The sequence below is a fragment of the Zosterops lateralis genome (assembly GCF_965231275.1).
Source record: "Zosterops lateralis genome assembly, chromosome: 6".
In the NCBI taxonomy this organism is placed as follows: Eukaryota; Metazoa; Chordata; class Aves; order Passeriformes; family Zosteropidae; genus Zosterops; species Zosterops lateralis.
This window is the reverse complement of record NC_139761.1, coordinates 21,757,345-21,781,721: the sequence shown is the minus strand read 5'-3', so window position 1 is coordinate 21,781,721 and position 24,377 is coordinate 21,757,345. Positions and strand designations below refer to the sequence as shown.

General features: G+C 47.0%; 2 protein-coding genes across 2 annotated transcripts; one reads left to right on the top strand and one right to left on the bottom strand.

Annotated features, from left to right (window-relative positions):
• Positions 1 to 21: 21 nt before the first annotated feature.
• On the bottom strand, positions 22 to 13,471 carry VIPAS39 (VPS33B interacting protein, apical-basolateral polarity regulator, spe-39 homolog). The gene is made up of 20 exons (XM_083862845.1): positions 13,423 to 13,471; positions 13,196 to 13,288; positions 12,642 to 12,741; positions 11,228 to 11,371; positions 10,206 to 10,244; positions 9,784 to 9,848; positions 7,707 to 7,763; positions 6,702 to 6,794; positions 6,008 to 6,041; positions 5,464 to 5,566; positions 5,347 to 5,374; positions 5,130 to 5,203; positions 4,509 to 4,584; positions 4,084 to 4,218; positions 3,555 to 3,596; positions 3,072 to 3,161; positions 2,607 to 2,693; positions 2,352 to 2,441; positions 1,935 to 2,039; positions 22 to 1,662 (listed from the first exon to the last, which is right to left on the bottom strand). Exons 2-20 carry the CDS (start codon positions 13,286 to 13,288, stop codon positions 1,642 to 1,644), a joined length of 1,476 nt encoding a protein of 491 aa, XP_083718971.1. The 5' UTR covers positions 13,423 to 13,471; the 3' UTR covers positions 22 to 1,641.
• A 343-nt stretch (positions 13,472 to 13,814) lies between these two features.
• Positions 13,815 to 20,007, top strand: AHSA1 (activator of HSP90 ATPase activity 1). The gene is made up of 9 exons (XM_083864555.1): positions 13,815 to 13,974; positions 14,293 to 14,483; positions 14,656 to 14,738; positions 15,414 to 15,531; positions 17,173 to 17,261; positions 17,598 to 17,732; positions 18,504 to 18,605; positions 19,147 to 19,198; positions 19,601 to 20,007. The coding sequence occupies exons 1-9, from the start codon at positions 13,895 to 13,897 to the stop codon at positions 19,771 to 19,773; spliced, it is 1,023 nt and encodes a 340-aa protein (XP_083720681.1). The 5' UTR covers positions 13,815 to 13,894; the 3' UTR covers positions 19,774 to 20,007.
• The last annotated feature ends 4,370 nt before the right edge of the window (positions 20,008 to 24,377 follow it).

The following is a 24,377-nucleotide window of genomic DNA, read 5'->3' as shown; positions in this document are numbered from 1 at the left end:
ACTCAATTAGTATGAGCTACATAAAAAATACAAGCTGTATTAAACTTATTACTATTAATTTTAACATCCCTCACCTAGAATGGTCCTAGTTCAAGGGCAATCTTGTCAATTTGTCCAAGTATGTGATGAGAGGGAGTGAAGAAAGGGACCCAGACTCTCTTCAGTGGTGCCCAGTGATGACGAGGGGCACTGGGCACAAACTGAAATGTGCTGGTCCACCTGGAGACACAAACCCACCTTTTACTGTGAGTGTTGCCAGATTCAGACTAGGTTTCCTGGGGAAGCTGAGTCATCTCCAGCTGTGATGACACTGAAAACCCACATGGCAACAGTCCTCGTCTGCCTGTTTCAGGTGATCCTGCAAAAGCAGGAGTGGACTAGATGATCAAGAGGTCCCTTCCAACCCAAATGATTCCATAAGAAAAAAAACAAACACCAACAGAAAAAAAAAATGCAAGTTCACAGTTCAGCGGGGAGGCTGGAATCCAAATCTACTCTCATATTTGTGTAACCCCCTGTGGCAGCTAACTCTCCTACAGACTCTCTAAAATTAATTCATCTGTACTGATGGCACTGAAGGTGTGGAATAAGGTACTGCTGCATGCAGTGTCACTCCATGGTGACGTGCACTGTGCTTGCCAGAACATTAAAAAGATCCTGCACCTTGTTTTGTGGGAGGTGATAAATTGGCTCAGGACTAACACACAAGAGTGACAACGTGCTTAGTGGGTAAAGGAAAGAAACAGCCCAAGGAGAAAGAGACAGCTTTATTTACAGAATTGAAGTGAGGTCTGAAAGGATGACGCCAGCAGCTGGCCTGAGGAGTTGTGTTTTCTGAGAAAGTGTATTTCAATCCTTCCTGGCATAACACTTTCTGAGAAAAGAGCTGCTGGGGCCAGCAGGTTTGTGTAAGTGAGAAAGGTCCCTGCTTGCTCTCCATCCAACCCATCAGGACTCTGACCACCTCCACACTAGGCGTTTCCATGATAAAGGGATCTTCCAAATGCTGTGGAGTGCTAGCAGGAGGATACTGGCAGAAGTTGCTGTCCTGGCTCTCTGCAGAAGTTCACACACCTTTTTTCCTAGGGTGAGCCAGAAACAACAACAACAACAACAAAAAAGTGCAACTAGTCCTTTCCCCCAACACTTTCACATAGGGAGAACATGGTCCAGGTAGGTTTTACTCCAGCCACAGCCATGATTAGTGATGCCCAAGCCAGCCTGACTCTTACAGAGACTGGTCAGCTGGTCAGCACTGTCTGGTGGAGACACTCACAAGTGTGACTGACACGTTCCTCTTGCAAGAAGCCCAGACACCACCCAGAGAAAACATTCATCTTGATGTGCCCAGCAACTTTCCTTCATCCACACAAGTGATGCCTGGCTCACAGCCATGTCAAAGACAATCAGATTCCAGAAAGAATCAACCCTGATGGATCAGTACCATTGTTTCACCAGCTACATTTTAGTAGCTGTCTTCAACCAGCCTGAACGCCCACAATCCACAGGTACCCACTGACTCCTACAAACGTTGATCATGCAATGAGTAGTAACTGAGCTGCTCTGTTGGCACTGGACTGGGTTTTGCAGTTCCCTCTTTCAGTGACAAGGTGATGGCCAAACAGGCTGTCTCACAGGTGTTCAGTTCTTCCACCGGATTTGCTAGAAGAGAGAACAAGACATGACTAACAGCGATGCTGAACACAGAGGCCTAGGGCCTAGCTTAGTGACTCCCAATCCCTGACAAGGACAGCTATGGCCAGAGGGTGCCATTTCTATCAGTATAACCATTCATTCCTACCCTGAATGCAACCCCAAACAAAAGATTAGCTTCCCAGCAGCGATAGAAAGTATTTAGGACAGCCATGCCCCTACACCTTATCTATATTTGTTTCTAATGAGAGTGTCTGGAAGAAAGAGTAAGCAGTTCTTACCATGTTGCTGAGAATGCTGTGTATCTTCTCTTCTTCTGCAGAGCCCCGCTCCACCTTGTCTTTATATGCTGTCAGCTGAATACGATCCTTTAGATCCCGGTAGGTCTAGATAAAGAGCAAAACCAGCACCCAGGTGAGAGAAAGGAACACTTCCATGGTTAGATGGTGTCCTGCAGATGGGCAGGGCAACTCTACAATTCCATCCAGTTCTCAATACAGAACAATTTCACAGCACAAATTCTAGGAGCCACTCTCCTGGCTCATGGACTTCTACTGGGAACCTTATCATTTCTCCCAGGCCACAGGGTTAAACAAACCCCAGCAGGCACATGACAGAAGTGGCACAAGGCAGAGAAAGGAAAAGCTACAGAGAAAAAGCAGGTCTGTGTCCCATTTCTTCACACAGCAGCAATCTACCTCTATGACAACATCATGGCACTTGTATTTGGTAGCGAGGTTCAGCCGAGTATCCGCATCTTCCACCAGGCGCACATATTCCTGCAGCACCTGTAAGGGACAGGAGAATGTCTCAGCTCCCTTCCACAGGTATGACCTGCCTCATTCCTTCACCCCTGTCCCAAAACCATTCAAGGTTGCTGGTCAGACAGGAGGAGTCATTCAAACACCAAATCCCAACAAAGAGCAGGACACAAGCAGGGGTTGCTGGCTCACCTGTACAGGAGCATTGTTCCTCTGCAAAATCTCCACCACCCGGTGGAAGCCAATAGGTGCCTTCTTCTTGGTGTAACCCAGCCAGTTCTGAAATGAGAACCAAACCATTGTTAACCCAAAAGAACAATCCCTCCAGCCACAAGAAAATGTGTTTTCTTCTCCCGGTGCCAGAAACGTACTCCACGTGCACGCCATGGCAGAGCCCTTGGGCACAGGCTGGATGCAATCTCTTTGGAAACAGAGCTCAGGGGCAGCCCCCTTCTCTGACCTTATTGCTGCAGCCATGACAGGCCCAGCATAGATCTTGGGCAGGGAGAGGAGGGAACTATTGCAACACCGTGAGCAGAGGTGCTGGACTCTGCTGAAATAAAACCAGTCTGTCCAGTAACTCCAGAATAAGCCAGCTATCAGTAGCAGACACCAGTACTTGGGACTGTGTCTCCAGGAAGGCTTTTTGCAGCTCACCTTGGTGGTGAGGAGGGCATCCACATCACCCCAGGCCCGCAGCTTGGCACGAGCGGCCAGAGCAGTCAGCACATACTGCTTATCAGGAATCTGCAAGGCAGAAAGCTGCAGTCAGAACAGTAGCACAGCTCAGAATATCTGTGTGTGTTGGACATGAATGGCATCTGCCCCAGCCCTGTAAGGACCCACACCAACACCCAGGTGGAGAGGCAAGATGCCTGATGCCACACAGCACTGCAGGGAGTAGGAAGTGGGGATTTGCAAGTGCTGCGGCAGACAGGGTACATCCATTGAAAGTCTCCACATGGCTCCCACTTGCCTTTCTGAGACTCCAGAAGGGCCCTGCTCAAAAAGGATGTCATGGCCCCCTCCCTAGCTTAGTGCTGAGCCCCTCAAATTCCTCCTACTGAGCCCCTTCATTACACAGAGTTTGTCTGCACATGTTTTCAGCTAGTGCTGCCACAACAGGGGAGACTCACGCACCTTAAATGTTTTCTTCAGGTTGGTGGGGCTGCTGAACATTCCCTAGAGAAAGCAGACAAGTCAGTGCAAACTCAGAAGGGCAGGCCACAGCAGGGGTTCAGACACCTTTTATATGGTATCTGCCTTGCACAGAGTCAATCTTCTCAAGATTTTACTGCTTCTTGCTCATGTCAGTGCCACAGGAGGAAGCATCTAGCAGAAGAGAGCAACTATCCCACCCCATTAGCTCCCTGGTCTGGCTTCCCTACATCCTCAACTGCTGCACCTCCAGCACTTCCAAGACCAGTACCACACACCTCAGCCTCACGGGATTTACAGTGGTTTCTAGGAGGCAACTCCCTGACAAACTGTGCCAGGTGGAATGTCTTGGAGCACAAAACTCCAAACTGGTGCCAGGGGACAAAGTCTCTCTGAGGGATGAAATATGACCTCTCTTTCCCTTTCTCTCCTTAACATGCCACTGCTTGACCACCCCACATCTTGAGGGCTACAAGGATGAGATGCAACTCATCTGCCACATCATCCTCACCTCAGCCTCTGTGTAGTGGTAGAAACAGGAATAGAAGAGAGTGGTCACTAGTGGCATGTTGAGAATTGAAGCCTTGCGAGGATATTTCCGAAAGAGCTCTGATTGCCCAGCCATCTCCAACTGACGATCATTAGCCTGTGGAATCAGGAAAACAGACAGGGTGAACATGAGCCAGGACAACTGTTTAGCTGTGGGACAGAGACCTAGAGAGAGTACTGTGACAGCAGTGTGCAAGCATAGCCCCAAGATGCTATCAAGTCCCAGATCTGGTATTTCACATGTGTCTGACACAGCAGCCTGAATAACAATTACAACTACACTAGCCAGGGCAGGCTGGTTAGATCCCAAGTGGTGTCAGTCAGGGACAGCACGAGATCTCACAGATAGTCCCAGCCATCTCCTGACCAGAGGAGAAGATTTCATACCTCAATGATGATCTGTCGCTCCAACAGGGTATAGTGGTCTTGGATGTGAGATGTATCCTCAGCTGAAAATGGCAGCCTGGCCAAACATGAAAGAAAGAGACACTGTGACCAGCTCTTAAGTAGAGAATCCTCAATTTACTCCTAAATACACTTGGAAGATTTTTTTTTTATTACCAAACAAGCGCCCATACTTCCCAGCTTGAATGGCTAGTGGGTACTCAAGTTCCTGACCCACTGCCCTCTCCAACTGGCTCTCTCCTAGACAGGCTCCAGAGAAGGAAACATTATGTGGCACCTCTCACAGAATAACCTAAAGTGGATGCTACCAACTTCCTCAAGTGCTCAGGCACCCAGACTTTCACCCATTACAATCTGAAGGGTCAACGATCAGAAAGTCTCTTGAAGCATTTTTCCTCCAGAATAAGCAGCAAAAGCTGCTGGACTAGTGCCAATGATTCCTCTCTGTACCCACAACTCTACTCCCACTCCCCACTAAGGGAAAACTCACATCAGCTCACAAAACACATAAGCCATGGCACTGGTGCAGAGTTCTAATTTTCTTCACTACTACCTTCTGTGAAGAATCCACATCCCACCCCTGCTTTTGGATTTTTTTCTTACCCAATGCAACCTTTCAGAAATTCCCTCCTTTTTTCTACATCCTGGATGTTCAAATGCTCCCGGTACTGAGACAGCTGGAGGGAGAGGGGAAAGAAGCAGTCTGTTCTCATGGATTTGGGAGATACAGTATTCCAGAGGGTGAAATGGGGATGAAAAACTTTCGCCTGATTCCCACATACTCTGCAGCAAGGGAGCTTATGCTCCTGGGAATACTCACAGCAACTTCCTCAGTCCTGTCTAAGAACCTGCAAAAGGGAATTAGCTGGCATTAACCTGGAGGCAGGTTCCTAGCAGTGTACTTCAGCCCTGCCACAAGATAGATCAAAAGCCTCACCTGAGCAGATCCAGAAGGAATTTCTGTTCACCCATCTCTCTGAGGAAATGGATCAGATGGCACAAGGCCACCTGCCGCACCTCCAGCTCCCGAAACAAGATCTCTACAGGGGAGAGAGTTGATGTACAGGTGGGTAAAGTCAGACAGCACTACTAAGCAAAGGGGACTTAGCACAGTGCATGGAGTTGAAAGTCATTGGCAGGATTCAGCAACTTTATCCCATCTCAAATCACAGTCTTGGGCACAGAAGAGCCCAATCACTGGGCTGACAGCTGAATTCACAGCCATGTGCTACCTCTACAGATTCATCTTCATTCATCCCATCATCACCACCTACCAGCGCTTAAAGTTCCTCTCTGAAGCCTTTGTAGGCATCACTATCCCCCCACTTCCCACACTACACTTGCTACAAAAGTAATTCATATTTAGTAAAAAAGCAATACCCCAGATGCTCTAACTTTGTAATTTGCACACAGTGAAAGGATTACCCCCTCTGTCCTTCACTGAAACCCACCATAGAAATCCCAGCCTCAGCCACACTCACCTCTCCTTAGCGTCCGTTTCAGGAATATCAGGACCTGTGAGCACAGACAGACAGCTCAGACTTAAGACAAACAAACAGCACACTGGTCAAGGCCTCGAGAAGCTTTTGCAAAGGGCCTCTCAAAACACATCTCTTAGAGCACTGAACTTAATTCTGGTACCCACAACACCCAGAATAAGCAGTGAGCCTGGGCCACAGCTGCCTAGATTCTTGCCTAAGCTCCTGCTCTGGAGTTTAGATGAGTGAGACCAAAATTTACAAAGGAAAACCTTTCCATGCAAAATCCAAGGAATTAAAAGACCTGGATGAAGAAAGCTCTGACACAATCCCATTTCCTGTCTGATGCTTTAAAAGTCAGAAAAACTGGTGAGGCCTCAGATCCCAAATGCCAAGTCCCAGTTCTGTGCTGCAATGAGCAGATTAAACCTTGACCTTCAAGGAGTAGTTGCAAAAATATGTAAGGCTGATGGATCAGGTTCCTTGTTATTAACATCAATTCTGCAGAGTGGCAGGAAAGACAGCAGGAATACAGAATTTCCCAGTCTTAAGCTTTGACACTTTCCAGTAACTGTTTGGTTTGAAGTAAAGAACCCCAATCTTGAAAGACTGGGTGGCCAGCTGAATGCACTCTCCCAAGCACTCTCTGTGGGCCCACCCAGAAGTCCCAGCCCTGTATGGCCCCATCAGGACTCACAGCTGTAATGACATTCCCATCATGCCCTGCCACAGCTTCATCCAAGAGCACCAGCTTGTCCTGCAGGGAGCGAAATCTCTCTAGAGAGCAGACCTAGAGATAGAACAGGAAGAAGTAGGCAGGCATGTGGGACATGAGTCAGTCCTCAGGCTTTATTTATTCCTCTCCCATAAGCCCTTCAGCAACATGAATAACCACCCTCCCAACAAGTGGAGAAATTCTCATTTAGCTGAAACCTCATGTCATGTAATCCCTGCAAATCTGTCCACAGGGGTTGCAGTCAACCCTCATTACTGCCCAGTCTAGGACAGCAGACAACATACATTCAGCACAAACACCCTTGTAACAAGACAAAACTTTCCTGTATACCATAAACCACTAGCACTGACAGGAGGAGGGAACTCTGCAGGCCCCTTTCCACAAAGGAGACCAGAAAAGTAGAGTCATAACTCTTTCTCCCTTCTTCTTACCCATATCTGTGGCCTCACTCAGCCTTTAGTTCATCTCAGCCTTTGAGGAGAGACACATGCAGAGTGAAACCACAATCTCCCTATGTGTTCACTGCACACTGAGGCAGCTGAGACTAAGATTACAGCTCCAGTGAAACCATTCCTGTCTTCCTCCCTCAATTTGCCACCAACTGAAAATGGAGATAAAGCCCCACCCCCTCAGATTTTTAAAATAAACCCAGCCCCAGGGAGCAGAAAGGGTAGAAAGGGACACACCAGTACAGATACCTACTGTCAGAGCCTTGCTGAGGGGACAACTCAAGTAAACAAAGCAACAAAACCCTGAAGTTCTCCTGCTGCTCCTGAGCTAGTGTGATCCCAGCACTGCCACCTGGCAAAGTAACAGACAGGCAGACCACCATCCCTGCTAGGTGCTGAAAGCAACACAGATCCCCTCCTTGCTCCCAGAACAGCCAGGAGCACAGGACAGTGTAAACCATTTTGGGACCACCCACCCTCCATCTCTTACAAGTAGGTGGGAGTGCAAAGCCCTTACCTTTCCCCTCTGCATTCGCCTGACTGTATCTTTGGGGCTCCAGTCACTGCTGTAATCCTGCCACAAGAAAAATAAAGCCTCAGATCATTTCAGTGGTCCCCAAGCTGCTTTCCACTTCTGCTGCATCAGTGACAGCCTACATGTAGCTACTCACACATATCATTCAGCTGGTCCAGGAAAGGTGTTAGTAGGATGTATATGTACATTTTTCAGATGCAAATGCTGAGCCTTCAGGCTCTGCATATGCTGGTGTGGAGGGAAGCTAAAGGCTCATATGTTAACACAGCCTTTCTCTTGCCTCAGTAAGGTCTGTCATCATATCCTTTATAAGAAGTGCATTGCATCAGGTTGTTCTCCTTGCAAACTCTGTTGCTTTCAGGACAAACAAAACACATGCAAAACAGACTAACCCAAAACTGAAGGGCAAGGAGTGAGTTTCTTGTTACAATTCAGACAGACTTCTGCTGGTGAGCCTTCCACAGCAGCATGGAGAGCACAGGGACAACAGCCTCAGGCAAGCACCTGGGGAGTCGCACAACACAAGGACAATGTGACAAGGGCATTGAAGCCTGGACCATTTTAAGGTAGTATGCTACCACTGCTGCAATGACCAGAATTTTCCCCCTGCAGCAGGCAGGCACTATGATCTGAAGCACTGGATAAAAAGTGATGGTGGCCTGAGCCACCCCTAACTCAGACACCATAAAGCCATCTAGGTGTCTGTGAGGCACTCGAGCCAGTGGCTGCAATTCAACTTTCTGCCTGAAAAGGCCCAGAGAAAGGGAGCAACAAGAAGCAGCTCTGAGGACACTGAATTTTAAATCCATTGAAGATTCACTGAACGCCCAAATCTATGGATGAAAGGTCTGACCCAGTCCCATTAGGGACATGAGTCTCTCAAAGCAATGTATAGCTGAGTGTCAAATATCCTCAGCCCCAGGGTTCCCTCCAGCACCTCTGACCAGAGGCAGCCTCTCAGCCTGTCACTGTCAGGACACTTATCAAAAGCTGTCAATAACTTTCCCTTCTTTGTTCTACCCTACTTACACCACCCCTGTCTGCATTTAAGAGGCTGTATAATCCTTCTCCTTCCTGTTTCACTGCTTCGGCAGGCCCAGAACAGAACACAACAAGGCACTCTCGTTTCTCCTGCTGTGCTTTGAGGAAGTGCTGTCTGTTAGGTTGTGTCATTAATGGCTAACTGACAAAATACACCAACCTGGGGAGGATCAGAGGGCCAAGGACAGGTGGACCATGAACCCTAGCAGCTCAAGGATGCAAGTGCCAGCTACTGCAGGAGACTAGGGTCTGGGATTCAGCTACAAAACAAACCAGATGTCTAAGACCAGCTACTGGAGGGACCCACAGAGTGTATGTTCCACTAGTGGAATGGGTCAGACAGAAAGGAAACTCAGGATCAAGCTTGAGTGTTTTCTGTATATGTCTATTCATAAAGGCCTTGGCTTCTGTGTTAATCCATGCAGGCAGCTGTGTTAGTATTGTGCATGTCTGTATCTGTAGAGAATACAGGCTCAGTTCTGTTACTGCCTGGAACTAGCGAGATGGGACCACAATCTCACACCTAATAAGAGGAATCCACCCAGTCCCCAAATCCCCCAGATTCTCCAACACCTACCACTGCATATCTGGTTGACAAACATCTGCCAATTGAAACACTACCTCTGCACTACTCTCTCTGCATTGTCCCAGTGGTTCATGAACAGGAATTTTCAAAACTTTCATATTTAAAAAAATGTAAAAACCACACGTGATGCCGGTTTATCTGATCCAGCATGAAAGTAGCTTACTGACAACGCACTATTTTGAAATCCTTTCCACAGAGACTGCTGGATTATTCATTAAAAGGAGTAACCAAAACCAAGACCCTCAGCAAAGCTCCATACTTCTGAGCAAAGGCAGAGAAGGCTTAAATTACTGCAACGCTGCATTTTGCAGCTCCCTGTCCTATTCCCTGCATTGCCCTCTTCTGTCTGAAACAGCAACTAATCACTTCCCACAAAACCAGAAGAGTAGGAAGTTCACCAGTCTCGACATACATCAAGCACAGGCTGCTCACCTTGTACTCAGCTCTTGGTCTGCGCAGCTCTGGGGCAAAGTTTTTAACTCCCGTGTCAGTGAGGGCTGAGAGGAAAAGGCACGAGTGAGTAGCACATAAAAATCCTGATTCACATCCCCTTCTAAACCCATCCCTTTCTTGGTTTTTATGGCAGAAGACCCAAACTTAAACACCAAATGGCAACACAGCATTACTCTAAAACAAACAGTTGTCACTTGTACATAAGTAACTACCCCAAATCATCATGCTGATGCTTTAATTTCTTTGAGGAAAGAACCATCCATAACAGAACTTTTAGGCAGCACATGACTCTGTTTCCCTTTTTGCACCATAAGGTGGATGACACTTCCCTTTTTTTGAAAATGCTTTGTTTTATGCAAATCTGCACCCCTCCCAGAATGAGGCAGGGACCCAAAACTTACCATCTGAAAGGGACTGGAAACTTGAGAGTTTGTTTCGTCCTGAAATAAAAACACTGATGAAACACTGTCCCTTCACCAGCAACATCTCCTGCACAGGGAACATAAGCCTAGACTACAAGGCCAGTTTACTGCAGCTATGCCCCTGCAGAACAAGCCACCCTGTACAGTGATTCACATTACACCAGCACAGCAGGGGCTCACCTGCTGACATTCTAAGGTGTTGAAGTTGTCTGTGGCATCGCAAACCATATCACACTCCATCCCTATCTGCTCTCTTGGTGCTGAGGCCAGGAGAAGTTAGAGCCTGAATTCACTCATCTACCTGCAGAGCACAGGCTCAAGCACATAGCACTGCAACACAGGCCATGGCAACATGGACAGCTCCATCCACCAGGGCTGCAATTTGGATGCCTCTCTTCATCACTTTATTGTGATGTTGAGAGTAAAAAAACACCCCAGACAAAGAGAGACAAAGTAAAAGCAGTTTTGTTGTCTTGCTGTGAGAGAACAGAGGTAAAGTCTTGCAAGCTGTGTATGTTTGCCCATGGCCTGCTGCACAGTTCCCCCATAACCAGCTACACTGCCACTGCTGTTATCATGTGTTTGCTGAACCAACACGAACAGCAGCCAGCTGAGCTCCAAATAAAGGATAATCAATCTGTGTTCTCTACAGAACTGAAAATCAAATGAGGGCTACATGGGTCAAGCCAGTCCCTTTGCAGCCTGCTCTTTTCCACCAACCAAATGGATTGCCACAGTGCTGTGCTCTACCTTGCTGTTCTTTGGAACCTCCAAAAAGGTAATCTCCAAAGCCCCTTCCCACTGCACAAAAGTATGTCATCTACTGCACAAGACAGTCTTCAATTTCTGACCAGTGAGCAATGCACTTCCACCCTTAGAAGAGATCGGAGCTTCCCTGTCTCACAATTCACTTCAGATAAAACCATTTAAGATAATACAACTGCCCCTTAACAGTCTTAAGGGAAAACATGTTTGTCAATATGGTATATAATGAACCTCACCTTTGAACAGGCTGCTTAAGGAGTAGGAAGAACCTTGTTTGGGAAGAGCAGCATAGGAGGAAGAGCCCTTCTGCAGGCTGGAATCTCGGCCCTCCAGGGAGCTAGTGCTGCCAGAGGCTGTCTCTTTGATTGACCAGGAGATACCTGTGTGCAGACAGAACATTTTTAACAAAGAAAGAGCCTGTAAAGAATGAACTTCTGGCATGGCACAAACATTACCAGGTGTGTGCTGGTCAGTTCTGCACTAGCACATCTTGTTAAGTCTGACCCTCTGCACCAAGTAGATGCAGTGCATCTCTCCATGCAGAATCCCAGTCTCATGTAATGCTGCTTGTTAAGCAGAGGCATGTTGTCTTCCAGAAATGGCTGGTTTCAGCAACGTTGTACAGCTATGGCTTGTGTAAAAGAAACACACAGACACCCCCACCACTTATATATTACTGCATTGGGAAAAGAATAGTCCTTGTTCTAAAATACAAAGCAAGATAGGGAGTCTCTGGCCTACCTTTAATTGCAGAAGCCTAAGAACATACTTTCCTGAACACTGAAGACTAAGGTAGTTTTCCTTCCCTCACAGACAAAACAGCTCTCAGTGTGCACATGCTGCTGGCAACAATGCATATGTCTCCCTCCTGCCTGTTCAATACAGTTTCCACTTGTCCTCACACAGCTGCACAACACACATATTTTAGGATCAGGATAGCAGACAAAAAACCACAATAGGTAGAGACCCTGGGTGGGAAAAGAAAGCAGAGGGAGGAGCTACAGCAAAGGACAACGAGATCTTTGAAGATCCTTTGGGTGATTCATATGTAAATTTTCATGGTTTGACACTGGCAAAGTGTCAAACAATTCTGTGGGTCATGAACTCAAAAGCACAGCACACAGGGCATTACGTGTGGACCATGAGCTCCCATCATCACTAGAAACAGATCTGCTTAATGTTTACAACTCCCTTTCAGATTTCAAGCATAAGAGTAATTTTATAAATACACATTGAACCTTGGATTATCTGCTTAAAATGCTGTGGGGTCAGAACACAGAAACTTCAAATAGTGCCAATTCAGGTGGTGCTGTGAAGGGATTTGTCACCCAGAATCTCACAGGCTACCTGAGCATGATGAGTATCAATCCACAGTCTCTAAAATACCTGCTCTGATCTCAGCTACATATTAGAAAAAACACAGTGAATTCCCTCCACTTGTCTGCACTTCCCTTGTTTACACAATTTGAGCTTCTGCTCACCCTCTTTTCAGTGGATCTGCTCAGGTAAATCAAGCACTTCATAATGTAACCTGGGAAACTAGAATCAGATTAGATAGGCAGGATTAGATAGCAAATAATACTCCTGACTTAAGCAGCAATTTTAAACTACCTCTGTCTCAAGGATAATTTGCAATACTACTGCACTTACTTCCCACAGGTTCTCCACTCCAGCTGACCCTCTCGAGGTCGTCATCATCATCATCGACAATATCCCGGAGGCTGTTCACTGTCCGTTTGGATTCCTTGAGCTACACACAGAAGAGTGACCTTGCATAAGGACCATCAGAATGCACTTTGTTCCCTATTACCATCAAACGTCTCCCAAAGAACTTTAAATAGAGCTTCTTCAGCTTCCATTGCTTCTCCTCGGGATGATACTTTAGCCCTGTAGCTGTGCAGCACAGGAGCCCTTCCTCACCACTGGGAAACCCAAGGACACCTACATCGACACTAACAGCTCAACCAGGGGGAGATGCAGCCTGGGGCGTGGGCGACGAACCACGTCCTAATGAGATTTCAGACTGGCACTGTGGACGGAGAGATGGGAATCCTTGGTACCCTCCGCAGTGGGCAAGAGATGACAATCCACCTACAGAACATCAACTCTCCGCGATGTGCAGGTCCGAGGCCTGCGCTGGGGCGGCTCCGGGTCCCACCGGGGACGGTGTTTTACCGGCAGTTCCGGGGTCGGCCCCCCCCTACCTGCGAGAGCTCGTCATCCTCATCGTCAAAGGTGAAGGCCCGGAACTTGGAGCTGTGCCAGTACTCCTCCTCGTCCGCCCGCGCCCTGCTCATCTGCAACGGCACCGCGCGGCTGCCTCAGCAGAGGGAGGGAGCGGCTGCCTCGGGGGTATCACCGCCCCCGCCCCTGGTCCTGGTCCTGGTCCTGGTCCTGATCCCGGCCCCGCCGCCCCCGGCCCCTCTCTCACCTCGTCGCCCCTCCCGCGCCAGCAGCACCGGCGTCCTCACGGCAGGGCGGAGGGGGGCGGGGCACGCCGGGACACGTAGTTCTCCCGCTGGGCGCGGCGCAGCCGCTCCTCGTTCGCGCACTACAAATCCCGGCGTGCCTCGCGGGCCTCATTGACTTGCCGTCGGACTACCAGTCCCAGCGGGCTGCGAGTGCGGCAGTGCGGCGTCTGGGCCGGCAGCCGGGATCGGGGCGCTGGGAACTGTGGACTGACCCCAGGAGCTGTGGACCGGCGGGGACGGGACGGGAGCGCCAGCCCCAGCTCCAGCTGGCAGCGGTGCGGCGGAACCAATTAGCCGGGCGGAACCAATAAGCCGGGGTCGCGGCGCGGGGGCGTGCCGGAAGGGCCCGCGCCGGGCGGAAGGCGGGAGGCGGCGCGGCGGTTCTAGCAGGTTCCACGGGCTCTCGGAGCGGAGGCGGCGATCCCGGTCCCGATGGCCAAGTGGGGGGAGGGAGACCCGCGCTGGATCGTGGAGCAGCGGGCGGACGCCACCAACGTCAACAACTGGCACTGGTGAGCGGAGCGGCTGCTGCCAGAGCCGCCCGGGAGGCCCGGGGGCTGCACGGCCGCAGTCACGGGCAGCGGGGCCGCCCCCGTTCCCTCCTCGCGGGCTGTGCTGAGGCGGCGGTGTCCGGGCTGATCCTCCGGGGCGGCCCCGGCTCCGTGCGTGTGTACGGGGGTGCCCGAGCCGAGGTGTGCCGGGGGAGGAAATCTCTGTGTGTTTATGTTGAAGCGGGCCGGGGAGACAAGATCGGGGAGCACTGGATGGTCCCGGTCTGCACTGTCAGCGTGGCCTGTCCCACATTCTCACGCCCCTCGGTTTTTCTGCAGGACGGAGAGGGATGCTTCCAACTGGTCCACGGAGCGGCTGAAAGCTCTCCTCCTGCCTATCAGGGTGGAGGGTGAGGAAGGGGCGTGTGAGGTGACAGAAGTGAGCAAACTGGATGGAGAGGCCTCCATTAACAACCGCAAAGGGAAACTTATCTTCTTCTATGAGTGGGCTATCAAGCTGTCGTGGACTGGTGAGTGATGGGCACCCTTCCTGTTTCAAGGTCAGTTTCATGTAAAATATCAAGGGCAACGATATTTATCTCGAATGGGAAATAGTAATAAAGGGAAGTGTTGTATTTTGATACAAGTTTGCTTTGACAACAAGCAGAGTAAGAGGGGATGATCTGAACAATATAATTGCAGGCACCTCAAAGACAGGAGTGAAGTACAAAGGTTATGTGGAGATTCCTAATCTCTCGGATGAAAATGACATCGATGAAGTTGAGGTAAGTACAGCTGGATGTATAGAGTATTCTAACAGGAATAGTCACAGCATTAATATTTCCTTCCCTGTTACCTTTCTTAGAACATTTGTGTAGAATTTTTTACTGCTAGAGACTGCTTAAGTAATAGAATCAAAGAATGGTTTGGGTTGGAGGAGATCTTTAAGGGTCATCTATTACCAGCCTCTCAGGCCTGAGCAGGGACATGTGTCACTAGACCAGGTTACTCAGAGTTCCATCCATCATGGCCTTGAGCATGTTCAGGGATGGAGCATCCACAGATTGTCTGGGCATCCTGTTCTAGTGCCTCACTACCCTTAGAGTAAGGAATTAGAGTAAAGAACTTCTTTCTAATTTTTAATCTAAATCTACCCTCTCTCAACTTAAAACCGTTGTCTTTCATTCTGTCACTACACTCCCTGATAGAAAGTCACTCTCCCATCATGTCATATAGTTTTCAAATTAATTTCTGTGTTGTAGATGTAAAGGGCTCTGTAGCACAAGAAGGTATTTAGGCACACACATACAGTACTGTAGGCTGAGGGAGATGACCTGAAAGATTAATAAAACTGCAGGGCTGTTTATGAAAGTTTAGCCAAAGTCTGTGATGTTGAATTGAGTAATAAAAGATCTATGCACATTTATCTTTTTTAATCAATGTTTGTCTTTGTTGTTTAGATCCTTGTCAGCCTTGCTAAAGATGAGCCTGACACTAACTTGAAGACCCTGATGAAGCAAGAGGGTGCAAAGAAAATTAGAGATGCAATGAAAACTTACATCAGCACTCTCAAAACGGGTCTGTAACTGAGAGGGAGAAGTGTTATGGGAATCTATACGGACTAATTCTAAAGGAGGGATGGGAGTGAAGAGAGGAGTTGCTCACTCCATCTCAACAGAAAGGTGTCAGAGCAATAACAGTAACTTTGGGAAGAAGCATTTCTGGCTCTAGACAGTATAGCACAGCCCAGAAAGATGGGTTTTGGTGATAACACAGTAATAAACAGTATTTTTGAATTTATGTTTTAAAACTGAGAATGCCTTTCATATCCTGAAGATATAGCGAAAATGTAAGCCAGTAAAATGTGTTGGTTACCCCAGTGACATAGTCAGTGCCTGTGGCACAATCTGCCCTTCAGTTTGCATCCTCCCTTGGAAGGTGATACCTTCTCCAAGTTTGTGGTTTGGGGTTTTTTTGTTTTGTTGTGGTTTTTTCCCCCCTCTTTGCCACACTGGTAAAGACATCTGGTGTTACTTGGATTTTAGAATAACCGATGTCTGGAAATTGCTTTGCAGGTTTTGTTGGTGTCTTTTAATGAGCTGTCTCAGCATCTGGATCAATTTATTTTTTTAAGTTAAATCTGAGTCCAGCAGTTGGAGTTAAATCAATGTGCTTTGGTTGAGTTTGGCTTTCCTCTCAAATACAGGCTGGGAATGCAACAGTTGCTTTTTATATCCATTTACCTATATTACAGCACATGTTCTAGGTATGCTGGGTACAAACCACCACTGATTGCTGTTTTTCTAGGATCAAATTTCTGTACTCTTGGGTTTTTTTCAGGCACTGTAGTGTTCAGGCTGGGAAATGCAGTCACCCAGTGAAAGATCAGAGTGCTAATCAAAATAACCTGTATGATCTTGTGGGCTGCAATAAATGAGAATAAGTGGGAACCAAGTATTACAGGATACAGGTTTATGCACATATGATAAAATACTGCTTTCTAATGGAATTTTGCTAGTCTGAACAGATGAAGAGGAAGAAAAAGGAGCAAGATGTTGTATAATTGATAAAAGCATAAGTGACTGAGCTGAAGAAAAAGCAAGTGTAATTCTGAAGGAGGCTGAAGGTTCTGATGGAGTTACAGAAGTGTTAGTGCTGCTGGACAGGGCACTGGCAAGGCTTGCCTGGCTTTCCACGTGTAGTCCTGGGATCTGGTGTCAATAAAGATAAATCAAAGAGGGAGTTAGAAGTTATTGTTTACTGCAGTAATACAAGAAATGAAGAGCCAGTGTGAAAAGAAATGAAAAAGCTTGGTTTGGTGTGTCTAGGCCAGCAAGGCAAATGTTTTTGAGGTGTGATTGCAATTTAAATTAAGAGAGTGAGAGAGGAAAAAAGCTACCTAAGTCGAAGGCTAACCAACATTAATGTGAGAGCAGTGTGTGCAAGATGTTATGTCCAGGCTGCAAAGAGGAGGTAAGTTCCTAATTGTTAGTGTAGGCAGGTTCTGACAGGGCTTTTGCTGGAGAGTAGTGAGGGAAAGAGTTAATTGCTTGTGAAAAGAAGTCTGTTTACTTTTTCTAAAAACTGTTTCAAGTCATGGATGCTAGCAAGAGCAAGGGGGAAAACCAGGAAGCCCTTTTTGATTGTGTATTTCAAAGTACAGTCAGAAGGTTTCCTTGATCTTTTACTGGTTTCATGGGCACATTCCTGTCTTTCCAGAATTTACCCAGGGCATGATTTTGCCCACAGTGAATGGTGAACATATGGAAACAGCACCTCAGGTGGCTCCTAAAGCAGAAGACCGCAAGGTAAACAAATTTGAAAACATGCTTTGGGATCAGTGAAAAAAGGTACACTGTATTAGATTCTGGGACTTACAGGAGCAACCCATGTTGTGTATAGGATATATACATTCAGGAATTGGCAATCTGTGGAATAGGTGTGACAGTTTCCATTGGCAGCGCATGATGTTTCTTCCAAGCAAGTGATAAATCTGCTTTTTACATTATAATTGTATCTAATTGCATCTTTACCAAGGGCCTTTGTTTTTCTCCTTGGATATGTGAACCATTTGTTGATTTTTAGTTTGGGGTGGTTTTTTTGTGAAAAAAGCGCGTATGTATTTGTTTTCTTTGTTTTGTTAGATGGCTGCCAGGAGCAGTACTGCCACATCACAGACCAAATCCATAGGAGTCAAGATCCCTACCTGTAAGATCAGTTTGAAGGACACCTTCTTAACATCTCCTGATGAGCTCTACCGGGTATTCATTACTCAGGAGGTAATGCCTGGCTTGTTCTGAGAGCTGTTCTTTGCATTTAGGAGGCTCTTCCTAATAAGCTTTTTAAGAAGTTCTGTAGGACAGTCACAGTCCATGAGAATGGAATAAGAAAGCTGTTCTACAGACTAGCTGCTGAAAGCCTGTGTGTGCATTTTTTCACACAGCTGACAAGAGGGGATTAATGCCAACCAGAAGCAAGTTCCAGACAGCTGTCAGCACCTATGTGTAGGTGTATCCCTTACTGCATGTGGCCAGATCATTTGGTATTTACTGTTGTGTCCTTCTGGTTTGTTTTTGTTTTTTCCTTTTAAGGTTAGGTGGTGTCAAAAGCATGCTTTGGGAATAGCTTCCACTTTTCTGCTCACTATTATATAGTTTAGGATGAGAGAGCAGCATTGTATCATTATTTAAACATGGTCTTAGTCTTTTGTTCTTCCTATTTTGATAAGAAAAATGAAAAACCAAAGAATATTTTTTCTTAGAACTAGGTTTCTTTAAGAAATCAACAAAATAAATTACTGTGTGACTCAGAACACCACATAGCACTAGAAAGCTGGAGGTTCTTTTCCTTGGGCAGGTGAAATGTTGCTGTAGTGACTAAAAACTTGCTTTTCTGGCCAGGGCAGGGGTTTTGTCTTTTGCAGAAGGTCTTACACTTATTGACTTAACCTCCTCTTCCAGAACTTTGGTAGCTGGGTGGGAGGCATTAGGCAAAAAGTTTGCAGGAAGATGATGTCAAGTAATACCCGTCTGCTCCTGAATTCTTTTCAGATGGTCCAAGCTTTCACCCATGCACAAGCCACCTTGGAGGCCGATAAAGGAGGCAAGTTTCAGTTGCTGGATGGCAGTGTCACAGGAGAGTTTGTTGACCTAGTAAGTACTAACTAGTTCAAGTGTATCTTGCTCAGAGGAAGCACTGTTATCAGGCTGTAGCTTTATCAGTTCTGCTACAATGCTTCTGTTAGCTAACTGTGGGGTTCTACCTGGTGCCCAAGAGTTACCTATAATTTCTGTGACTATTGAAGCATTCCTAGTAGTATGGATTAATGCATGGCACTTCAGTCTAGGGACAAAATGTGGCTTCCAGTCACAGATCTCCCATCTTTGTGTGATTTTAGTTACCTGGGGTTGGAGGAGTGCTAAAGATAATAACTGACCAATTTTCTCTTTGGCTCAATTGTCACTAAAATCTTCTGGACAGGGACTCTGTCTCAGTGTTTGGGGCTGTACTATTGTGTATCTTTCTAGAAGGGGATTGAAAAGAAAAGGGCATTTAAAATCTCTTTCCCTCTATGTGTGTGTTTCTCAAGGGATCTCTAAGGCTTCATTAATGCCAACACAATTCTAAATGTTTTATGTTAGACTGCACAATTTACAAAAAGTTACTACTCAGTCTTTTGTCTCACTTTTCAAGGTTCCTGAGAAGCAACTTGTCATGAAATGGAGATTCAAATCTTGGCCAGCTGGTAAGTAGTACAGAAGTGGAGTTGCCTGTCTTTGAAGGCACTTTATTGTGGCTCGTGGTCGGGGAACACACGATGTTCTGGGAGCTGCTCCAGTGTGATCCCAGCTTCCTATCCCACATTATCATGTCTGCATCGTCAGCCACTGCAGAGTAGTGACCAGCTAGGAAGGATGAAGTAGCTGCTTGTGCAGCTGTAGCTGCAGTTGCTTCAATCCGCTGGAAGAGGGAGCCCTCTCCGAGCTGTGTTTCTAGGGAAGGCCTACAGCTGCCATAAGTAGACCCTCTGGGAAGGACCTCGAAGAGTCTTTTAAGTGGTGCCCTGTGAAAGGAGGGGCAGAGCAGCCTCTGGGGGCTGTATGTACTGTATTACACACTGCTGACAGATATGCTTTGGTTCCTCTAGGGCACTTTGCAACCATTACCCTGAACTTCAATGACAAAGGTGGTGAGACAGAGGTGTGCTTGGAAGGCAAGGGCATTCCTGCCAGTGAGGAAGAAAGAACAAAGCAAGGCTGGCAGCGCTACTACTTCGAGGGCATTAAACAGACATTTGGCTATGGTGCCCGCTTGTTTTAATACCGGTTGCTGGGAGGCTCTGCCTGAAGACTCTGCCACATGGACTGATAAATTTCTCGCCTGTTCCTTTCTAATCTTGGCCCTGCCGCTGAGTAAAGTGGGATGACAGGTGATGAGGAATGCCATGGAGCAGCACCACTTTCAGTCCCTCACTGCTTTGTGCATGTCTTGTGCTGCAGGGGATTCTCTTACATGTACATACTTCTATTGCTAAATAAACCTAACTTAAAAAAACACTGTGGAATTTGTGTCCTCAAATTGGCTTGAGTTCAAAGGGTTGGGCGATAGGCTGAGGGAGGGATCTGTCTGGAAAAACACTGATCAATGAGGATTGCTAATGCCAATGTGATTTACTCCTCACTTCTGGGGGAGTACAGAGCATGAGTTTGATGCAGTTTTTAGTCTGAGCAGCTGCTCATTTTCCCTCTGCTTTTGATCTGCCACTAGTAAATGTTTCAAACCTTTCCCATTTTTGAAGGGATCTGTGATCCTGTTCAAGCTGTTCCTCTCCTTTGCATATCCTCTTCAACACAGTCATTTCTTACACTTCCACTAGTCTGCTCTACAAAAATGACAATCACGCAAACCAGTGCTAGGGAAACTCCCACCTGCAGAATGGTTCTAGAAGGTTGTGGGGCGCAGGGGCAGCTTCAGGCCAAAGCAAACTTTTTTTTCAGAAATAAATCCCACCTCCATTTAGAGTCCACAGAATGCAGTACTTTTTGCTCATTGCACTTCAGCTATTGCTTTAACTGGTGAGGAAGAAAATACCGCTTGTTCTCACCTGCTAATACATTAGCTCCTAGAGCTGTCTTTAAAAGCAATAAACTTGTTTATAGGAGGAGTGAAAATTTGACTGATCAGAAGTGTCAACCTGCTTAACCTCAAGGGTGACAAGTGCTTGGTTTTCTTTTTGAGGCATGAGCCTCTCTTGTATCCTTTGTTTTCTCCTAGGGTTTCCTGCAGAACTCCTCTAGTAAGCTAGAAGAGAGTAGTGTTACTGGGTGAAATTTATTCATTTGGGGATTTTTCTTGGGTTTTTTCCCCATTTTTTAAAATATGAATCATATGTGGTAACTGTTCCCTTCAATAAAGTAAAGGAGACAGGAAAAAAACTTCACTGCCTGTTTAAAAAAAGCCCTGAATCTAGTTGTTGGACTCTCCTTTTAAAGAGTTCTGCCTGTTCGCGCTACTCCAAAGTGCTAAGTATGAAAAAAATCAGGATAAAGCATGTACAGAGAGACATCAAGAATGAAGCATGGAACTAAATTCTGTGGTGTGTACTCATCCCTGAGCTGACGTGTGAGAGCAAAAGTTGTACAAAGAGGCAGCTATAGGTAATGGTAGAGCTTCCCTGTGCCATGCAGGGTTGTCTTCCCTAAAGCATTGTCTGGCTGGGAAAATGGATGCAGGTATTTTGCTGAGATTTTTGTGCACAGGTGAACAACTGTATGCACCCAGTAGCTGGGGGTGGGTGGGCAGCATGATGGAGCCACTCTGATCTCACTGTACAGCCTGCAGGCTTTGATTTCTGTTTGGGAAATCCTAGGCAGAAACATGGGAAACCTTAAACAGCAGGGCTAGCAAGATCACAGCCAAAAATTTGGTAAAAGAAAAGCAAAATTATTTAAAAACTGAAAAAAATGAGCTTGTTCTAAGTCAACTTGAGACAAACATGACAGCTGAGTTGTGATGTCTTTGCTGTGCTTTGGCAGCTCTGCCATGGTAGCAGTGCTTGCCTGCTGCAGGCTCTGCTGGCACAGCTGGGCCAGGGCAGCAGAAGGCAGGCCCTGCTAATCACCTGCTGCTGGAAGGTTAGGAAGCGGGACAGGAAGGCAACTGAAGTGGAATTTTAATTGCCTTCCTTTCATCACAAGCAGGGTTTACTTCAGGCATCCTGCTGCTACTCTAATAGGGCACGCTCCGGCCTCGGCCAGCTACCCACATGCGTGGGGCTCATGGACTCAGGGCTTTGCTTGGAGGCCATTTGAGGGCTCTTTCAGCAAAACTGACTACCCTGAGTTATGCTGGTGCTTCCCCAGCTGGCTCCCTGCCCCGCAGGCTGGAAATCACCATCCCCAGAGCAGAACAGGCTGTGTAATGTAGCCATGCCTTGGCTGCCGTTCACACGTGAATCTCTTGGACTAACCCAGCAGTGAAGGAAAGCTTGTGCTAAAAGGCCAGGCTGTGCATTCAGGCAGAGCGTGCCAGGCTGTGCCAGCTCTAACAAGGCACAGCAGTGGTAATTAGGGCTTTACACCACTTCAGACGTTTATTGGTGAAGGAGATCTGAGCCTTAAGTCATGCTAGAGAAGGTTGCTGCGCTACACCTGCCTACTGCCAGCAGACACACACTCCTTCAGCTACAGCTGAGCTCCAGGGCAGCTACACCAGGCTAATGAGAAACCCCAGACCTCTGCTTTACTTGGAAGTGTTGGGAGACAGTCACAGTTTAGTAGTCCTTCAGCTATTTGGGGAAAGGAGGGATGTATAAGATTAGGGAGAAAAGCAAGGTTCAGTATACTCTGGCCCAAAGGCTCTTCAAGAATCTGACATAGGATAGGAAGGAAAGTCTTGTAAATTAAAGAAAACAAAGGTTAAAAAAACAGAAAGCAAAAGTTAATTTTTCACAGTGATGAAAGTTAAATGAAATCCTTGCTGTCTATGCAGTTATGAGGCACATGGAGATAAGTAAGGAACAACCATCAAACAATAAACCAAAAGGGGTCTTTGAACTTTTTTAAGACTGTAGGCAATGTTTTAGATAATAGTTTTATTAGTAAATAAGGGAAGGCCTAATAAAGCTGTAATGAATCCTGTGCATTTTGGTATAGAAGATAATATACTTGGTAACTTAAAAAAAAAAAAAATTACATTACCACTGGTGCTGTAAAAGACAAGTTTAGGATCAAAAATTATCTTGACCAAGCAGAAAAGTGAGGTCAGCAGGACTACAGCTGAAAACCTGCAGTGTGTTGGCGTTTGTTTTTTTCTAGTCTTCTGTTCCAGAGGTGTGCCACCAGCACAGAAGACTAATGTGGCTACACAGTGGGGTGTGTCCCTTCACAGGCCAGAACAGGGGTGTCTGAAAGATTTGTTTCTTCTCTAGAACTACAGTTTTAACTCAAGATCCACAGACCACAACCACACTTTCTTCTTTCCTAGGCAATGCAGTTTTCTAGGCATTGCTGCTGCACAGGCTTCAGCTAAACTCTCCTAGCACTATCATTCTGTTTTCTCCTTCCAGAGGAGAGAGATCCTTCTGGGCCCAGCTGGGCTTTTTGTGTGCTTTCCACAAAGGAGATTCTTGGAGCTGAAGTCCTGAAAAAAAATCAGACAGGTACGGGGATCTCTGTTGCTGTAAATATGTTCCTACAAAATCTCATGTTCATCCCTGAGAGATGGGCTTTACTCCCCCCATCTGTGCCCCAGCAAAATCTGGGCATGGCTCCTTCTGTGTGCTAACACCACTGCATGCTGGATGCCAGGAGACTGGTCCAGCTCAGCTCCAGCCCAGGCTGGCAGACTAAGACAACTCAACAGCAACTGGTCAAGAAGTTTTGTGTTCAAAGCAGCAGGCAAAAGTGCAGCTTAAGACTGCCACAGACTCACTCTATGATTTCAGATATCTCCAGGTCTTCAGCACCTGCAGAATTAGGGCAGGAATTCTTCCTGTTTCCATCCTCTGGCTGTGGGATTTCTATATCCCAGGAGTTTCACAGCAGGGTTCATCATCCAATACAGCAAGTACCTTGTTGCAGAGGATAAAAGCACATTAGGCATGTTATACACACAGCAGTAACTGCTGACTGCCCCTCCAGGGAAAGAATGATTTTCTCTGAGCAGAGTGGAGCTCAGCCTGCTCCCCCTGGCTTGGGCTCTATGCAACAATGTTTTTAAAGTTGCAGAAGGCCAGTAGGAAGGCGCTAGCATTCTTCACTGAGAGGAGTCACCTGCTCCTCGCTGGCCAGCAATGGTGCAGGCAGCTGTGAAGCAGAGTCCATGCCCCTGACAGATGTGCAGGCAGCACAAAGCAGAAGGAGCAAGAGAGGAGGAGGGGAAACAGCTGGAAACAGCAAGAGCTTGGAAGTGTTTATGATTTACACACTAAATTAACAGCAACAAAAAGTTGTGATCCCTGGAAAGCTTTGCAAATTCCCCTGCTATAATTAGCTGTTGGCTCTGGAGGTGGTTGCCAAAGCTGTGATGATGCTGAGGTTTTTCCCCCCTGCTTCCATGCTTAATACTCCCGCTTAAAGTGGTGTGCTGGACCATCAGCCAGTACCCAGCTCTGGCCAGGCTGACCATGGAATAAAACCCAGTGTCAGGGCTGGGGCACAGGCAGTTCATTTGCTTCTCAGCACTAACCTTGAGGGTCTTCCTGTAGGAGGCTTCCTTCCCTGTAGGCAGACCTTCACATATCCCATAGGCTCCAGATAGCCTTCCTTACCTGTGACTTTTGCAGCCAGACAACTTCAAATGCAAATGTTAAGGGAAGGAAGCAAAGCCATTGGGGCCCCAAGTTGGGCTGGAGACCCAAGACATACATCATTAAACACAGTATCATCCCTCTCAACCAAAATAAATAAAAAGCACCACACGCT

Excerpts from the sequence above, each read along its gene's own strand:
- VIPAS39 (XM_083862845.1), bottom strand. The coding sequence starts at position 13,288 with ATGAGCAGGGCGCGGGCGGACGAGGAGGAGTACTGGCACAGCTCCAAG. Across the intron at positions 12,742-13,195 it reads AGGATGACGAGCTCTCGCAG|CTCAAGGAATCCAAACGGAC; the intron begins GTAGGGGGGGGC and ends TTCTGTGTGTAG. Across the intron at positions 3,597-4,083 it reads ACCACTACACAGAGGCTGAG|GGAATGTTCAGCAGCCCCAC; the intron begins GTGAGGATGATG and ends TGCTTTCTCTAG.
- AHSA1 (XM_083864555.1), top strand. The coding sequence starts at position 13,895 with ATGGCCAAGTGGGGGGAGGGAGACCCGCGCTGGATCGTGGAGCAGCGG. Across the intron at positions 15,532-17,172 it reads CATCAGCACTCTCAAAACGG|AATTTACCCAGGGCATGATT; the intron begins GTCTGTAACTGA and ends CTGTCTTTCCAG. Across the intron at positions 19,199-19,600 it reads ATTCAAATCTTGGCCAGCTG|GGCACTTTGCAACCATTACC; the intron begins GTAAGTAGTACA and ends TGGTTCCTCTAG.